Source organism: Fopius arisanus, unplaced genomic scaffold (genome assembly GCF_000806365.1).
Source record: "Fopius arisanus strain USDA-PBARC FA_bdor unplaced genomic scaffold, ASM80636v1 scaffold00001, whole genome shotgun sequence".
NCBI lineage: Eukaryota > Metazoa > Arthropoda > Insecta > Hymenoptera > Braconidae > Fopius > Fopius arisanus.
Window position 1 is genome coordinate 2,369,396 of NW_011887740.1, and position 17,863 is coordinate 2,387,258.

A 17,863-nucleotide genomic window follows, 5' to 3' on the forward strand; every position below is an offset into this window, starting at 1 on the left:
TGATAAATAATGGAATTTTCATTCACGATTGAGTTATGACGAGACAGAACTGGAATATGAATCGAAATGACAGATGACGTATGACGAAAGGTCATGGAAGATACGAAACGAGAACATTCTCGTCTGGGGGAAAAAAAATTATCAGCGTATTTTCAACGTCAGAGTTGGGATTAGCCTGAGGGAGATTATATCGATGAATATTACGCCGGCGGATGGAATCCATTCGGTTTCAGACATTCAAATCGTCTACGTTAACCGCGATTTTATTGAATAAATTATAGTTCTCCAGAGGGACTTGAATTTCGTGGGTGGGACGAGTGGAGTCCAGCGGCGCTTTTGATAATCAAAATTTCTCCATTTCCATCGACATTGATTTCCATCGTCATCGATTCCCCAACTAATAGATAATGTAAGTACAAATTAATTTTAAAATACTGTGAAATACTTCTGATGAAAAGAATAATTTATTGTTAACGAACGGGTTCAGGTCAAAAATGATAATTGCTTCCAGATCAATCACGAAAATCAGCGGGCAGTAAGAGAGTGATTTGAATTCACTCACAATTTCAAACCGCACTGATTCACGCTATTGAAATTGTTTAACCTTAATTTTACCTTCTTTTTTTTTTATTCTGTCATGGTTAGCCGCGGCACTCCCAACCTCCCACAACTCCGGAGATAAAAATCACCAGGGGAAAAATATTTCACTGGGACTAGTAGAAACCTCATCCCCCGGTTACAAGATGTCTGTGGATTCAAGGTGAGTAGTCTCTTGAACCGAGGAAAAATCGATAATCACGTGAATATACCCAAAAGTCGACCACCAAGGGTCTCTCCTCTCATCCCCATCCTTTGGAGGGATGGGAAAAAAAAGGGAGAGAAAAAAATGCGCTGGGGGCAAATCGCTGCCTTTTACCTCCACCACAGCGTTTCGACTTTCCCTCCTCAAATCCACTGCCCTCTCGTCTTTTTCTATCGCCATTGATCTTTTCCGATCCTCTGATTTACTTACACAGGATAGAGTCCACCAGTGCGTTAACAACGGAAAAAGGGAAAAACGTGGAAAAAAACTTGACCAAATAATTGATTTCTAAATTACATTTCAGTTCGGGTGAATTCTTGATGGAAGTAGAAGAAATGATATATTTTTTTGCCGCTCAGTAATCGGAGATTTGTCACACGGGTGTTCCATTAATTCCGCAGCGGTCATTCGTCATTCCATTTTCTTTTTTTTTTTTGACTCTCAGTCACATGAATGTACAGTGGCATGGAGATACGCATTCAGGTTATTTTTGTGTCTCTTGTGTCTGTCCCTCCGTCCCCCCGTGTTTGCCCATTGACAAAATTCGCCAACACCTCGGGTACGGTGTATGACTGAATTGGAGGGTTTTTTTTTTATTATTATTTGGCAAGCAATTTACGCACACGCCGGAAATTATTTCGTTTTATCTCGTGAAGAGGAAATGTACGGATGCAGGGGAAAATCGGCGAGAAGCGCGTGCTCGTGCGAATATATTTTTGGATGTATGAAAGAGAAGATTGAAGATTTAAAGATTTTATTTAATATGTAAAACATTAAATTTCTAATTGATTGGAATCGCATTTTTTCCGAAATTATGCAATTTTTCGAAAAATTGAAATGGAGAAAATTTTAATTTTTTTAAGATTGTAAAGCAGTTTGGCAGTTGCTGATTCATGTAGCTCCATTTATTTTCATTAATTATTTCTCTCAACTCTCTCCATCATGATATATCTGTCTGTAAGAGAGAGACAGTCGATGACTAGTAGACACAGGAGTAATCGATTAGTTTGGAAACGATTGTATGAACAACACGTCTCTGATTTCAAGATTTGGCCTAGTTACTGGAATGAAATCGATTGATTTCAGGTGGATACCTTGTCGGCTGAAGATCGAGCCAAGTGTCTGTACACCGGAGTACGACGGTATAATCCTTGTATCGGGAACTTCACCAGGAGTCGAGGAGCCCGAACCCTTCAAGACTGTTCTGTACTGTGCAGCACAGATCGACGATGCCCTTCAGAACATTGGCGCTGTTTTACCCATCAATCTACCAGCCAGACGTCTTATCTACAGTCCAACTGGACCACTCAATATGGACTACCATGATGTCAGGAGTTTCTCCGAGGCTGCGATTAGGGGGATTCAGAGGTAATTACACATCACTCTCCGGCTCTTCCTCGCGGCTAAAAAGACCGCTTTGTCACTACCGAATGGCTGTCTCATTTCTCGGGTTTGTCTGAAAAAATATTGATCCTTTAACGTCGCATTGAATAGGACGGAATAAAATGCAGCATCACCTATTACAGTGAATTTCCAGATTTTTTACCAATTAATTAAATTATTTGGTTCAGTTTTTATGAGTCTCATGAGTCCAATACGGGCGACCGCTCTGAATTTTATTCAATATAATATTACCCCCCAAAATATTCCAAAATAATATTATCATATGAATATATTATTTCGCAAGAATATTAGCCCGAAAAATGTTAATAACGTGATATATTACGAGATCATCGTATTATTTTAAAAAATATTTTCATATTGAAAATTATATACCGAATATGAGAATTTAATATTTTTTTTCCTTGTTCTTATAATGTCTCAGGATAATGGGTGGTTTATTAAAATATGTTGAGCTGTAATATTTCGCGTTGTGTCATTTTGGCAGGCGTTTGGGATTGTCGTAAATTTTTCTCTTCCCTCTCATATTTTTTGAAGAAGTTTTCAATCGAAACCTCCAGAAGTTCGAATAATAGTATTACGGAAAAATATCTAGAAATCTAGGGCTAAACAGGGCTTATATACAACCTTTGATCCTTCAACAGCAATTGTTAGTTTTTTATTCGTCGAAAGCTCTGAATTGTAAATACAGAGAGGAATTCCCACGAAGAAAAATCGTCAAAGTACTTGGATATCCTTGAGTAACTGCTTCATGTGAATTTTCAATGTTCAGAATTGGAATTGAATTTCACATCAAAGAGTTCCTCGAATTTCTTGTTCCCCCAGGAATTCAATTAAATCGCAAGGTGCCTGATAAGGAAGTCACTATTTTCATGACGAATTAAATTTTCGAACTTATTGTGAAAAGTGAACATAACGTTCAGCTAAATCTTCAATTAATCAAATTAAAAAATTAGTAATCCCAACTCCCACATGCAAGAATAATTTTATATGTAATTATTTAATTGAACTCAACGATTTACCGTATTTAAAATATTTTTGGTAAAAGATTTTTCGTTTGAAAAATCAGAGTAGAAACACGTAATTCCGTGAATAGTTTACAGAAAATGAAAAGCCCGTCAACTGGGAAAAATTTTTCATCGGATTCCGGTGTCGAGTCGTTATATATCTTTAGCATCTTTGTCTCGCATATTTTTTCACCTCTTCTCCATTTTTCCCATCCTCCTCAGTCTTTTGAAGTAATAGCACAACCTATTTTTCTCCCAACTCAGTCAGCAGCCAGTGCCGACGGCATTTTCGTACCTCACAACTGTGCATAACCGCATATCCCCACCCCAAGTACGCAAGCCCATAAAAAAGCATTTCAACTCGGGTTTGTTTTTAAGCACAGAAAAGCCTTTGATTTGTCCGCAAAAATTGCACCAGCCAAAAGGATTGCACAGTCACCAAATTATAGAACACGCGGCTAAACCGCACGTGTCACTGAAAAATTGCAATTTCCAGTGACTATTCAATGCATTCCGCATAACAAATGCATTCGATAAAATCCATTAGTTTTCCCTCCCCCGATCTTTCATAGTCTTTAATCTCCGGATTATTCTTAATGGAAAATAGCACTTGGATTGAATTACTCCTTATTAAATCTCAGGCACTAATGAACTCTTGAAAATTTTCAACATTTCATTAGTCTCCGCACAATACTTTTCTCATTAAATTTCACCCCCTGCAATTTCAGTGGAAAATATCATAAATAATGATTATGTACTTTGCCGGGCGGTAATTTCGTGCACGCGGTTCCTTTGGTAGTGAATGCGAAAATGCGCATAAAGTGGCGAAAAGAATGAGGAGAGGAGGGGGTGAGGTGGTTGTGCAGGTCAGAGAAAAATACAGTGAGAAGAAGGGTTGAAAGGGGATAACATGGGGTGGGATAGGGTAACTTGTGTTCTCTCATTCAATTACAGAAATTGTTTTTCCGATCCTTGAGAGCTTTGCCGCAACCTCCATTCACTGGGGTAAGAAGATTTCACGTGGATTCTCCATTCGCGACTTTCTCCTCCTAGGAGCATTCGCGAATGGTTATCACGACGAAAATAGAAAATTTCTAGTTATTTTGAATTGCATTAGCATAATGAGTTTACTGAGTCTCAGGAATATTGTAATTTTGTGGTTCACTCTGTGGCTTTTCATTTGCAGATAAAAAATTGGATGAGGTTTAATCATTTCAATGAGATCCGGGGGAATAGTTTGTATAAATGAATTGACTTCGGGGAAATTCCTTAACTTTCTTCGAAATAACCTGGCAACGGTTTAAAAGTGTTGCACCGGTATTGGCCCGTTATATTTTTCTTTGGAAATTTTTTTTTTTTAATAATCACGGGAATATATCGACTTCTGTGTTTATTACTTTGTGTTATTTGAAGCACAGGAAATTTCTCATTATCGTAAAAGTATTAATAATTGGAAATTCATCGTTACTGAGTTGTGATATTGAATAATTAAATTAGCCAATAATATTTTGATGTTAGGGAGCGAATTCCGGTGAAAAGGAAAAATTTCGTTGTAATCATCTTCAATAATTGATGATTTAATTCTCAGTTTCTGTGGAAAATTCGATTAAATATTGATTGATTTCCCATACACCAGCTGTTCTCACATTTATTGCACTGGAGAGTGGAAAAAACTTTATTTCTGGAGAGCTCAACTGGAATATCTCCAAGAAAAAGCATAATAACTGCGCCATGCTCTCATAATTAATTTTTTAGCGTAATGAAACCGTTAAATTTCATGACAGAGATTAATTACCAAGAGTTATTATGATATGTAGAGCACTAAAAGCTGGTGTGAGATGTCCAATGATCGTTCTACTTCCCGACTTACGCTTCGAGAATGTAGAGCTGGTCACCCTTCTTGGTGCTTTGGAGGGTCTCTACGTTGTAAGTATCCCCTCAAATATTCTTCAATTTTTTATCTTTCACACCTTGATCATATACTTTAACTCGGTCATCACAGTGACTACCCACTTGGCTGAATGGCGTAGTTCTCGTTGGGTTCCTCATTAGACGTGAATTTTCTCTGTTCCATCAAGGGCCAACTCCATTCTACCCAACAGTCTCGTGTACTCTCATTCTGATTCATTATATCAATTCATCAACTCGAATTCAGTATGAGGGAACAGGGGAAAAATGAATTTGCATGTGACATAATTACGTGTGTTACCTTAATGATCGCGAGTCGCTGAAAATTGATTGGCCCATTAATTCTGAAAGTATCTGTGCAGGTGCATCTAAAGATATGCGACCGTTCTGGGGGCTTCACTTACGTTTTTCATTCAACAATGAATCTGGAAAATTTTTATTGTTTTTACATTTTATTGAAATTCCGGAAAATTCATTGCTATTTATTTTTCGGGGATTTTTCCGCGAATCTGAATTGATTGGTCATTTAATAAACAATTGGGCCAGACTCTATATCGGATTAATTAATTCAATATAGCCGGTGGAAAGAACAAAAAATGATAAAAATTCAGGACAAAATGGAGAAATTAATTATTTAGAGGATAAGTAATTATTTTTTTTATCAGTATAATTTATTTACTCCCCATAATAATAACGAACTTGAGAATAGTAATAAATAATAAAGTTGGATTGAAGAATAAGTTCTTGACTGCAACCGCCAGTGAGTGAAATAAAAAAAGTTTTCCTTGATTGCTGTCGAACACTGAAGAGAACTGTGATCGGGCAGAAGGTGTATTGCGATGTAGGGAGTAACTTTGGTTTCCAACAGCAACTTTCAACCCTCGGGAACTGTAAACCCCAGCCTGTGCAAATGGATGTAACGGCCTGGCGTTAGATGAGTTTAAAGTGCACGCTACCATGTACTTTGGGCTGCAAAGGTAGAGGATGTACGAATATATCGAGAGGCCCGATGAGGGAGAGTTGGCCGAATATCCATCTCGTGGACCTCAAACTGAAGACCCCTCTTTGCTCCTTTCCCTTCAGCCTGCCAACCCCGCAAGGTAACGAATACCAAGCGTTCCTCAATCCTGTGGCAGCCAAGCAAGCGACCTAATTAGCGAAATACCCGAGCCATCGTCTAGCTTCTTTGGTTCCTACCCAACCTCCACGAGTACCGAATTGATAGACCGTGGGGGGGCGTATCATTTTACGAATACCAGGAGCAACACCAGTAGATTCTTGTATCGTGTAAATGGAAATTCGGGGAATGAAAAAAATTATCAGAAATGTCAGGGAATCGGAGGTGACTTCAAGCTCCTCTGGAATTTCACAAACTTGACTTCATCTGGGTTAAGACTGTCTTCCACGTGAGATCCGTTTCGAAGTTGAAGAAATACTTGGCAATTGGTTTGATGGGCGACTTATGGCTTTAATATCTTTTTTTTTTCTTTCCCCTGTTGTTCAGCCGCTGGAGGTGAGGGAGAGCCATCCTGGTAGATGCTACAAAGCCCATCAACTTGGAGTCTGGAGTACCATCTGCAGCCAGAAGCTCCAAGCCATCGTGAAACTAGCATCGGCACTAGAGAGTGGCAGATACGTCGCAAGGGATATCGGTGGGTATTCAAGTGGAATGAGATTCCACTTCTTTTTTTTTAGCCTATTTATTTTTCTTTCATTTTCCTCAAACGTCATTTTATTACTGCAAGCGTGGTGTCGCAGGGAGTTTGCGCGATAAAGTTTTTCGAGTGCTGGTGTAGGGACGAGAAGAGGCGAATGGAAAAAAGAAAACAGCCGATGGGTGGGATGCGGACGAGAAAATAAAAAGGGGGAAGCCTTCAATTGAGAAAACGAGTGAGCGTCAGAGTTTGTTCGTTTGTCGAATGGAAAGAATGGAGTATGAGGGAGAAAAATGGGTGGAGATGAAAAAGTGCCATCCTGGCTTCCTCGTCCTAATTGAGAATGGAATCGACAGAGTTACAGAGTTGCCTCGCTCCCCCACGGCCCTTTTTATTTTTCTTTCAATTTGAGCGAATAAAAAAAGTGAGGAAAAAAGTGGCCTCGGGGGAGGGACGAGCGGCGAACGGCGAACGGCGAACGGCGAGTGGCGAGTGGCGAACGACGAGCGGTGTGCTTTATCTATCATCGACAGAAGAGTTAATAAGACAATTTATTGACCCCCAGGTGGTGCAGATCCTGAGCGCATGACACCAACGAGGGTGGAAGAGTACATAGCCGAGTTGTTTCACGGCTCAAACATAAGCGTACAAGTCATCAGCGATGAGGATACACTTCTCCAGGAGTATCCTCTCTTCGCAACGGTAAACCGCGCTGCCTCGGTTATTCCACGCCACCGTGGTAGGATAATATTTCTCACTTACGAGCCGCAGAATCCAGCCTGTGTATTAGAGACCCTTCTACTTGTGGGTAAGGGTGTTACGTATGATACTGGCGGTGCTGATATCAAGATTGAGGGAGGTATGATTGGAATGTCGAGGGACAAGTGCGGCGCTGCTGCATGCACCGGTTTCATGCAGGTCTGACTTCTCACACCTCTATCATATTTTCCTACCACCCACTCCAACTTCTTTATCGCATTCTCATTCCTCTTCTTTTAATATCCAGTATTTTTCACTTTACGACATTCTTCTTATCGCGACTGAAGCTGGGGGAGATAATAAAAATTTTGATATAGGTGGTGAACCTCCTTCAGCCACCAACAGTCAAGGTTGTTGCGGCGTTGTGTGTCGTACGGAATAGCGTTGGGGAGAACAGTTATGTCGCTGATGAGGTGATAACTGGAAAATCGGGTAGAAGAGTTCGAGTGGTGAACAGCGATGCTGAGGGACGGATGGCTATGGCTGATGCCCTCTTTCACATCAAAGAGATGGCCCTTTGCTCTGTTAATCCTCATATATTCACTGTTGCCACCTTAACTGGTCATGCTAAACTTGCGGCGGGCACCGGATACTCTGTGAGTTTATGAGCCATTTTATTTGGAACTCAGCTGAAGTTGCTGATGAATTGTTGTCGGGTTGTATTCACGTCTTCGGGGCTCTCAAGTTTCAGGGCGAGTTTCGGTTACGGAATTTTCAATATTTACCATAATTCCATTGGGCGGTTTCTGCAGATGTGCAAAATTTATTAGAGTGATGTATATGAGCCTTTCTACCTCTTTCGGGCTTGCGTTTCCAGTTTTAACTTGTTTTACCATTTGTCAGAAAGTCTGGTAATTTATTAAACCACCTGTACTCTGTCTGTTGCCGCTGGGGCTCTTCGGGGTAATTAGTTTTGAGGGTTTTGTATTTTTACATCAATTTTATTCGCTGTGAACACTTAGTTCACAGTGGTACTGAGGTACCGTGACTATTTAACACACAACAAGTTCAACATGCTATAACTCAGGACTAGCTCAATTTAACACAAAGCAAATGCAATACAGCATGAATTCAACAGTACATCCGCTTAAAGCGCTTTTCACTCATTGAAGAAGAGTTTATCTAGTCCTCCACGTCTTTGCCACGTTATAGAAAATGCGTCGACGCCGGATAATATTTCACAAATTTTTCATGAGAAAGATCGATAATTTGCATTAATTACGTTCATTGAATAATCACTTGAATTTTTCGTACACAAATAAAAATATTCTGCGACATGTCCATTCGAATTCATGCGAAATACGATTTCATTACAGAACGAATAGTAAGGTAAGTGTAATGTGCATGAAGAAATAAAGAAAAGAAATAAGCACATGACGAATATATCTGAAGATGATATCTACTCCGTTCAAATAATCATTCTCTCTCGACGTGATCTGACGTTTCATAAAAAGACAGAGGCAATTTCGTTTGATATTTATGATGGCTATCTCTGGCAGATTGTAATGGACAATGCGGTAGCGAGACAGTCGAGTAATGCAGAGAAACTCCAGGCATCCGGTGAGACGATGGGCGATCCATTTGAAATATCGAGAATACGTCGTGAGGATTTTAGGTTTCACGAGGGTCGTGCTGAAGGCGACGACGTCAGACAAGCAGCAAATGTACTCAGTACGAAACTTGAGCGGGGCCATCAGGGTCCCGCTGCTTTTCTTATCATGGCTTCCGGCTTGGACAAGGTAAATATACCAGGTCCAAAGCTACTTTTGTTACCATTTCAGTAAAAACGTTTGGCCAACCACGAAACACCACATTGGCTGAAGGTTATTTCAAGCGGGGGCATTTCCATTTTATATCGAGTCAAACTGGTTGTACTGTGTAAATGTTAACGTTGAAACTCTGTACATTTAGCACGGGTTAGGGGCTGACAGGCCTTTGAGATACAGCCATTTGGACATCCATGCGAGCGCACGTCGATTACCTGATCAGCCTAGTGCTACACCAGTCCTGGCACTTGCTAAACGTTTCCTAATTGACGGAAAGGCCCTTTAAACACCTCAATACCACATCAGCTGATTATCATCACTGTTTACAGTGGAATTCCGTTATAGTCGCATCTCTCCTTAATTTATTTTTTCGCGGGTCTTTGGGTTACCTCTCTATATTACTACCGGGTTACACGATCTAAACGATCCACGTATACTTGAAAGCTGCCAAGGAAATATTTCTTGATAGTTAATGAATAATACAGTTCAGGCGGGCGAGTCAAATCAAATATATTCGCCCTGGTTGACCACGAATAATATTTAATTAAGTAGAAAAAATCGTAAACTGAAAATACGGACTTCTGCGGAGTAATTAAACCCTATAAAAATGCGCAGGTTTACAATGTTATGTTGAATAATTACATAATCTCTTTAAAAGTATAAACACAGTGCCTAATGAATTACCCATCACGATAATCCTTTATCCTCATCTTTATGGGAATATATAATGAAGAAACTACAAAAGTCTGCAACACTCTAACCGTTTTAAGTATTCAGATTACCTCGGATTATCGAGCAAATGTCTTGGCGCCCATAAACTCTCTCCATCATCGTCAATCCAGCCCAGTACAAATAAATAAATTAACCAGTCTCTCTGTTTTCATCAGATAGCCCCCAACTCTTCGCGACTCAGCCAGCCGACTCAGAAGCCACTGAATACTCAGCTGGGATGATCCCATAAAGATCTCACATCTCTGAAATAATTGCGATCCCAAACTTTGCCACTGATATCCCCAAAGAATAATCTCCAGTTGCATAATATTGCATTAAAACACCAACATTCAAAGCCATTATTTTTTCATTGTTTAATTACCGACGTTGCCTCGTGCCATGGAATTAAACGTGTTTGAATAGACGCCTTACGCCGTAAATTCACTCACGTTGAAATCCCAGGCATTACGGCTTTTGGTACAGTGCGATGGGGCTGACGTTGCTAAATTTTACGACTCTCGAGTATAAAAGCTTGCGCAAAACCCATACAAGAAACCCTCAAGAGCACCAATAGATCCTGAACCCCTTCACAATCTATCCTAGTTTATATCTGCAGTTCATATATCTATTGAACCTAGCTGAGCTCAACAACAAACACGCCCTGACCTATACCGGGGATTGTTTCACACCCATCGTCCATCGATATTCTACTCCAACGAATTTACGTTCATACGCCGAGACGAGCTCTCATGGTTATTGCACGTACCGGTATGCCCCCACAAGGACAGCCGGCGATTTTTTTTCTATCCCCTCAATTTCTTTTTTTTACGATTATACGTTAAACATTTTACGGCCAAATATTATATCAAGTGAAATATTTTTATTTCAACCAATATTTTACCGTCAACCCACCAAACCATTCAAATACCTGTATCTCATGTTATTGCAGCACGGTGCATGTAGCTGCACTCCCTTAAAGTATACACACGTTGGAATTGGTTCCCATCTATCATCACGTCAAGCACTCGAAGTACCGTACTCTGGAAATCCTGTGCTCGCCATGTCATACTGCTATTTGATCCAGGGCAAGTGTTTGACAATACGAAATGATCCGCCGGATGAGATGCAATATGTCTGCGAGATTGACTGCAAACCCGTTGGCATTGCACCATCGCCGTGTGGTATGATTGGGGATTCAGTGAGAAATCCCTGTATCGTACCCTGTACACCTACAGCTGGCGAAAATTCATGTCAATGTCCTGGGGATGGATGCAAACTGCCGGGTGAACAGCTCATTGTTGAGCCTATTTGTTTGCCCAATGCGAAGAGGAATGGCTTGTAATCATGGGTCGCAAGTAGATGAAGTACCATATAGCAAGACAACTGGTTGCGAAAATAAAGTATAAATTACCAATTGTTGGTATTGAGGCCATGATTGACCCGACAGGTTGTCTCGTTACCAAGTCATCTTACTAATTCCGGATATTGTGTACGCTCATTCGGTAATGCAGGTCTCTGTAATATACAAGGGATAATTCCCTAGGGCCAGAGATAAAATTCCATTTTATCAACTCGCTGCGTTCACTGCTTCTCCATCGGTAAGTCAGTTATCTGGATGTCGAATGTATGCAATTCTGCAATTCTGCAATTTCTCGCTCTTCTATTCGTCTAGCGCATACAAAAAATATGCTAATGCAGTCAGTAGCACAGCCACAAAACAACCCATTTTTACATATTTATTTATGCATATTTATCGATATGCACCCACAAGCCGGATGGATCTGTTACAGCATGCATAATTCAAATGGGGAGACATGTTTTATGAGAATTCCAGTGACATAATATTGACCTCGGGTGATATACAAGACGGTGGTTGGGACAGGTATGCTGACCACCAAAAGCAAACTTTCTTTTTAAGGTACACCCTTTCGATGATAACTTGACTGCTGTCGAAAATGGGGGGAAAAAAACCGCAACCACCGGGGAGAGTAGTAAAATTTTATGGCACAAGTTACGTTGGCGATCTCCGGCTCGTAGTCGACGAAAAGGTTTCCAATGAAATTCAAAAGATTCACTTGGCGGGTAACGAGTCCCTGTAACCTCTTCCACTTGGCCTTTGGGCCCCGATTATTGCGCGATATGCAAGGGACTTGTTTTTTTTTTTCTCTTATCTAAAAAAATGCAGGGGATTGAGCTGAGAATTTATCACAAATCGTAGACAATGTGGGAGTGTCACGAACTAATGCCTCCGCATTATGCAATCCTGCGTAATAAAATCGATGGTTGAGCCTAACAAGGTAATGAGTCGGAAGGGCTGGCGACAGACTTATTAATAGAATGACAATGCTGATCAGATGTAGAACGGGTAAATAGACGTAACAGTGACTTCGAAATGTGAAGTTGAGCGTGACTGGGTAGTAAATCTTCCCCGGGTTTATTATAACTCCGGGTGAAGACGAAGTACACGCGATTCATGCATGTCGAGCATTTGCTGATCATGAGTCGAAGTATGCATAGACTCAGCATTGATATATCAGGGTTTCGTGAAAAGTTGTAATTAATTCGGGGTGGCGGTACACACTATATACATGATAATGGAAGAAGAGCAATTGACAATTAGCATTGCGCGAAATATTCATGTCCCAAGAAATATTCATTCAGATTAAAAAATATTTGACTAATAATGCCTCAATATTTATTAGTCATTCTTCAAGATTTATGATAATGTGGCATTTAAAGGGGTCTTAGCAGTCTGTGATGCGAACAAATATATTCAAATCCGCGAAGAAAACTCTAGACTCCCAACAACTCTAATCCAAATAAAAGCAATATTCCTGTAAAACCTGAAAATTGTTTATAAACGTGTTGATTGAGCAGGAAAAGTGGATACATTTGTACGAACGATTACTGCCACATGAATTTTCTCATCTGATGCCTCCTTGACTTCCGCAAAGATCCGATCTCTTGCGGTTGGATGGACGCAGGGTCTAATCTCTAAGCCGAGTGTCTGACGCTTTTATCTGCCGGTAACCCTTTGCAAACCTTTTTCTTTTCATTCCCCTCGAAATGGCCCTTTCTTCCCGCCCAACGTCCTTAATTTTCTCATTTTAATAGAAAATACCAGAGTTCCCAGGGTTTTGAGAAAGATGAAGAGAGCATTTTACGGTGGATTTTATTAACTGCCACCCTGAGGCCACCCTGAGGCCACCCTGAGGCCACCCTGAGGCCACCCTCGTCGATGTTTTGCCAATGATACCCGGAAGCTCATTGCATTCAGAGATTATCATTGTGCGGTGGAAAAAACCTCGAATTAGAGAAAAATAAATGGAAGAAAAAGAATCATGACCAAGCAAGGTCGTGCAAAAATTTTCTCGATTAAATGTCTTGGCTCGTCTTCACGGAGATTCATCGATACTGCCCCAACAGTTAACGTATGTATCTATGTATGGACCGTTCTCGTGCAGGATGCGTAACTTCCTGCATTTCAGGGTTGCCTCTGCACGACGAACGATCACTGCCCGACGTGAAAAACCGGCCCGTGGTTCACTCACACACATGTACCCTCTCATCTCTCTCACTTTTTCATCTACCTCACTCACCCTCCCCCCCTTTATAACCAATCTGCCGGCAAGCTGTGCTATGTTTTTTTCATCTTACTTTTTTTTTAACCCTCAGTCGAAATGATGGACCCCTTGAAAAATACTCCGGAAAATCAGGGGAGGAAGATGATATTGGGGGAGAGATCTTTTGTACCGCGGGTGGAGATCGCGTGGGGTTTTTTCGGGGAAAAAAATGGCAATCGGATAAAAAATCTCAGATAATATGCATCCGGCGGCCAATGGACACCCACTGCATCAACCGGAAGCTGGAGATTTCAGGATGCATTTTTTTTAGTATCATCGAATTTTTGGGGGAAATGCTATAATCAAATATTTTATCCGTGGATAATTATCTGTGGGGTTTTTATTTTTGAATTCGATGAAAAGGAAGGGCTGGGAAATTATCTGAATGGCGGGCGAAGGGGGGAAATGTTAGTGGGTGATTTTTTATATTGCTAATGGGTGTATCGGCTGGTGATAGTCCTTGTACTAATCGTAAATGTCTAGACGAGAGACATGGCTGATTAATGCTAGTATGGATTACTCCCTTTGGTTTCATCAATGGCTTGCGTGTTCGCCAGCAAATTGAGACGCCACCCCTCGCAAGACCACCGATACTCTCTTAAACGTGTTATTTATTCGTGTATCATTGAGTCTCTGACGCACTTGGATGTTCAATCGCTTCTTCATTTTCGACGAGTGAATCATTTCCACATTTCATTATAATTAACCTCGACGTCCAGTGTCGTTAATCATCATTAATTATCGATTTTTCCTGATTGCGTAATTGATTTATTCCCCTCTAGGATTTCACTTCAATGAGAAAAAAATATTCCATCCGTTCGCATAATCCCCAAATTTTTATCAATTTTCATAATAATAAATCATTTTTTTCAAAAAAATATAAACTTTCAATAGAAATTAAATAGAAAAAATTGATAACCAAAACCTGGAAAATTCGTGTTTAATTATTTAATCATATTCATGGAATTCAATTTGATGAAATGACGTTATGCAAAACTGATAATTGATCAAAGAATTTTCAACAATTAATAATGATCATCAATGATTGTCCACGAGTCGTCGGTATATAAAAGACACCCGATGGACTCTTTTATTCAATGTTTAACGGTCCTAACTGCACTTTTAGCCGTTTCAAAGAGAAATAAAGGCTCCAACTTCCGCGAGAATCACCTGTCAATCAGCAAACCAATACGGTAAAACACGGAAGTTTAACGGATATTTTGCCAGTGAATAAGACACCCAAAAACATCGGCAATTCGTTGGAGGTTTGATTGAACAAAAGATTTGAAATTGATAATAACAGGGTAGTTTCATAATGAGGTGCGGTAAAATTGGCTGAATTGCGTACAGTGATCCTGAAAACGTGGAATTAATGGAAAATAAGACCAAAGAACAGCCGGCAAAAATATTTGGGCACCTGGTTCCCAACGCAAAACCACTTGAGAATCCCCCAGAGGTTTATTGCGTGAGCAATTCTCTTCCGGGTGGATCCTTGACAATATTTATACCGAGTAAAACGGCATATGACGATTGAAAATCGGTGGTGGAGGGCCGAAAAGTGAAGAGAAAAGAAACGTAAAATTTCTTGAAGAGGGCGGGATGTCTTTCCAAATGACTCCCTCAGTGGTATGCGGAAGGGTTGAACCATTCTTTACGAAATTCTTTTTACATTATTCCACAAACCCCCGCAATAAGGCGGGTGGTTGCGGTGCAATCCCGTTAGGCACCCGGACAGCAAGCTGTTTTTTTTTTCTCCTCATGCTTCCTCACTCCGTCCTTATTCAATTTTCAGAGAATACGGAACCACTTGAAGACATATGCCTCAACGAAATTTCGGGGTGAAAACACTTTTAAGACCCCCGGAATTGAAACCGTTTTACATCGCTGGAGACGTTGGCCATCATCGGTTGATGATTAAGTAGGGGAAGGAGTATGTGGTATTACGGCGGCATTATGATGCATTACGTGGCAGTTGCCACTGGCTCAGAGAGGAAAATCAACGGCGAAATGCATCTGTTGCTCCTTGTTAAGCAAAAGAAGAATTGCGCTAAAGGTGTACTTTGTGTTTCATCAATTGATTTTTCATTCGACAGATGAACATGCACCTAACAGCCGAAATACTTCCCAGACATTTGCCAATTTCAATAATCCCATTAAATTATGCACTTGATTGCTTGATTAAATTATTTGACATCCCTTTGAGATCAGACAGCCAACGGAACTCATAGAATGACTTAATGAGCTGAAAAAACGCCATTTCTGCGGATAAAAGGCATTAGATTATCATTTACTAGAAATACTAGATTGTTTTTTATAAAAGATGCCGAAATATTGATAATTTCCTCGTCTCCGACAGCTGAATTCGGAAAACAGAGTTTTCCCAGGAATTTTCGGTATTCTTCTCCGGTTCTTTGGAACCAATGATAGATTTATGGTTACAACAGGTAATCTTTAACAATAGCTCCACTGGTCCAGAATAGATTTTGGTGACGATCATGACATTCTGGTGTCTCATGAGATTGTTCTCCAGAAAGAATGGCTCCTAGAAGTAGAGAGGGTCTGGATTGAGTTGTAAATTTAGATATTATGGGGGTTGCGTAGCTTTTTACTGTCATAAAGTCATTATATTGCGGACAGGCTCGACCACCGTCACGCTCGTCCGCTCAGAAGTGTATATTCTCTTGAGTTGCCTCGTGTCTTTTATTATTTTTATTATTTATAATACCTCGCATGCCTGCTCTCAATTCATCGCTCGACCGTAACTTCCTCTCCCTCATCGCTACGTCAAAGAGTCCTTCGTCATTGTTCGCCTTGAGAGTTCCGGATTCACGGGCTTTTTCGTGATAAATATTTAATCACTTTTTGTTCGTTATGATGTGGATTCATGATTAGTCATAAATACTAAGTAAATTACATGATGAAACAAACAAAAATCCATGAATCCCCTGGGTTTTTATGAGGGAATCACGCGCAATCAGATGTTTTACGTTGGGACAATTACAGTTTTACTCCACTTTTCTCAGTTCTTTATTAAAAAAGGGAGCTGTTATTTGGACATTCTTGACTGGAACTTTTGGTGCACTTCGTGGAAATGTTCATCACAGTTTTGTTGCACTGAAGCCGCAGGAGACTCGCGCTATGGGAAATTCTTACATTACTGTTCAATTATATAAAAATTCAGGTTTTCGCAGAACAATTCAGTAAATTGGGAGAACCCCGCCTTCCTGCCTCTCCCAAATTGAATTTCATTTCATTTTCACATTCTCATTTAATTAAAGATCGACTCAAAGTCATTCCGGAAAATTCATAATTATTCGTTCATGGAATGGCATTTTCTCGATACTATAGTGAAGTCTCATGATCCTATCAGATTTCGTGGAAGACTTTTGGTCTTTCTCCGCGGAAAAATCAAAAGAAAAATATGTAAGGATGTCCGAAAAATATTCAAGGCCCATACCGTAATTTGTCCGCAAAATACCTGCGACCTTTAGCTTAATTTTCCTTGTGCCAAGTGTATTTATTTACAGCCACCCCTGGAGTGTCCCATGATTGGCATTTTGTTTGTCTTCTTCTTTGTGCCTGCGAACCTGACCCGAAGCACAAACTCTCCCAAAGAAAGTGCTCCCAACTTCCGCCTAACGGTACCGCCAAATTTCGACCGGTAAACCAGAACCGCCTCTCACCCCCGCCAACTGAAAAAATTCACGAAAAAAAAATCAACTCCGAGAAAATTCTCGAAGAAAAGGTCATTGCGATGCATATAGTCAGTAACTGAATTGAAAGTTCACGGCGAGCGGGAGCATTCGCTCGTGCCGTAAATTTCCGTGTCACTGGTGGTGTTCATAATCATTACATATACATTTTACCCTGCATAATGACTCCGAATCTGAATCCTATATCTCGTACCAGATTACCTGGATGCTGTGATTCCCCAGAGGATTATTCTAAATCCTTCAAAAATTATCCAAGAATTTCTGTATTATTTATTTATCTTTATTATTTGCTACTGGATGTATTGGAAGCATGAGAATGAGCATCTTCAATAAAAAATACTCAAAATTGTTGTATTTCATGAAAATTGTTTAAACCTCTTGTTTCCAGGAGGGACCAACCCTTAACTCTTTCAAGAGAGACTATAATGCGACTTTACCCTTTCGCCTCTAGACCGAATTGAGGCATGCTGTCCCATTCCAATTGAACCTTAGATAACAAGTTTTAAATAAAAAAATCC

At 40.2% G+C, this 17,863-nt stretch overlaps 1 protein-coding gene across 2 annotated transcripts; it reads left to right on the plus strand.

The window, feature by feature from the left end:
• Positions 1–210: 210 nt before the first annotated feature.
• Positions 211–11,393, plus strand: Dip-B (Dipeptidase B). 2 transcript variants are annotated; one of them, XM_011316036.1, is made up of 9 exons: positions 211–409; positions 646–760; positions 1,889–2,170; positions 5,028–5,136; positions 6,623–6,770; positions 7,339–7,691; positions 7,850–8,128; positions 9,032–9,271; positions 10,959–11,393. In XM_011316036.1, exons 2-9 carry the CDS (start codon positions 744–746, stop codon positions 11,349–11,351), a joined length of 1,821 nt encoding a protein of 606 aa, XP_011314338.1. In that variant the 5' UTR covers positions 211–409; positions 646–743; the 3' UTR covers positions 11,352–11,393. The 2 variants fall into 2 exon arrangements, with proteins under 2 accessions (XP_011314338.1, XP_011314345.1); XM_011316043.1 differs by lacking the exon at positions 10,959–11,393 and adding an exon at positions 9,444–9,907.
• The last annotated feature ends 6,470 nt before the right edge of the window (positions 11,394–17,863 follow it).

Bases quoted from the DNA above. Each gene is read 5' to 3' on its own strand.
- Dip-B (XM_011316036.1), top strand. The intron at 5,137-6,622 runs GTAAGTATCCCC...CCTGTTGTTCAG, and splicing joins CTTTGGAGGGTCTCTACGTT to CCGCTGGAGGTGAGGGAGAG. The intron at 8,129-9,031 runs GTGAGTTTATGA...TATCTCTGGCAG, and splicing joins CGGCGGGCACCGGATACTCT to ATTGTAATGGACAATGCGGT.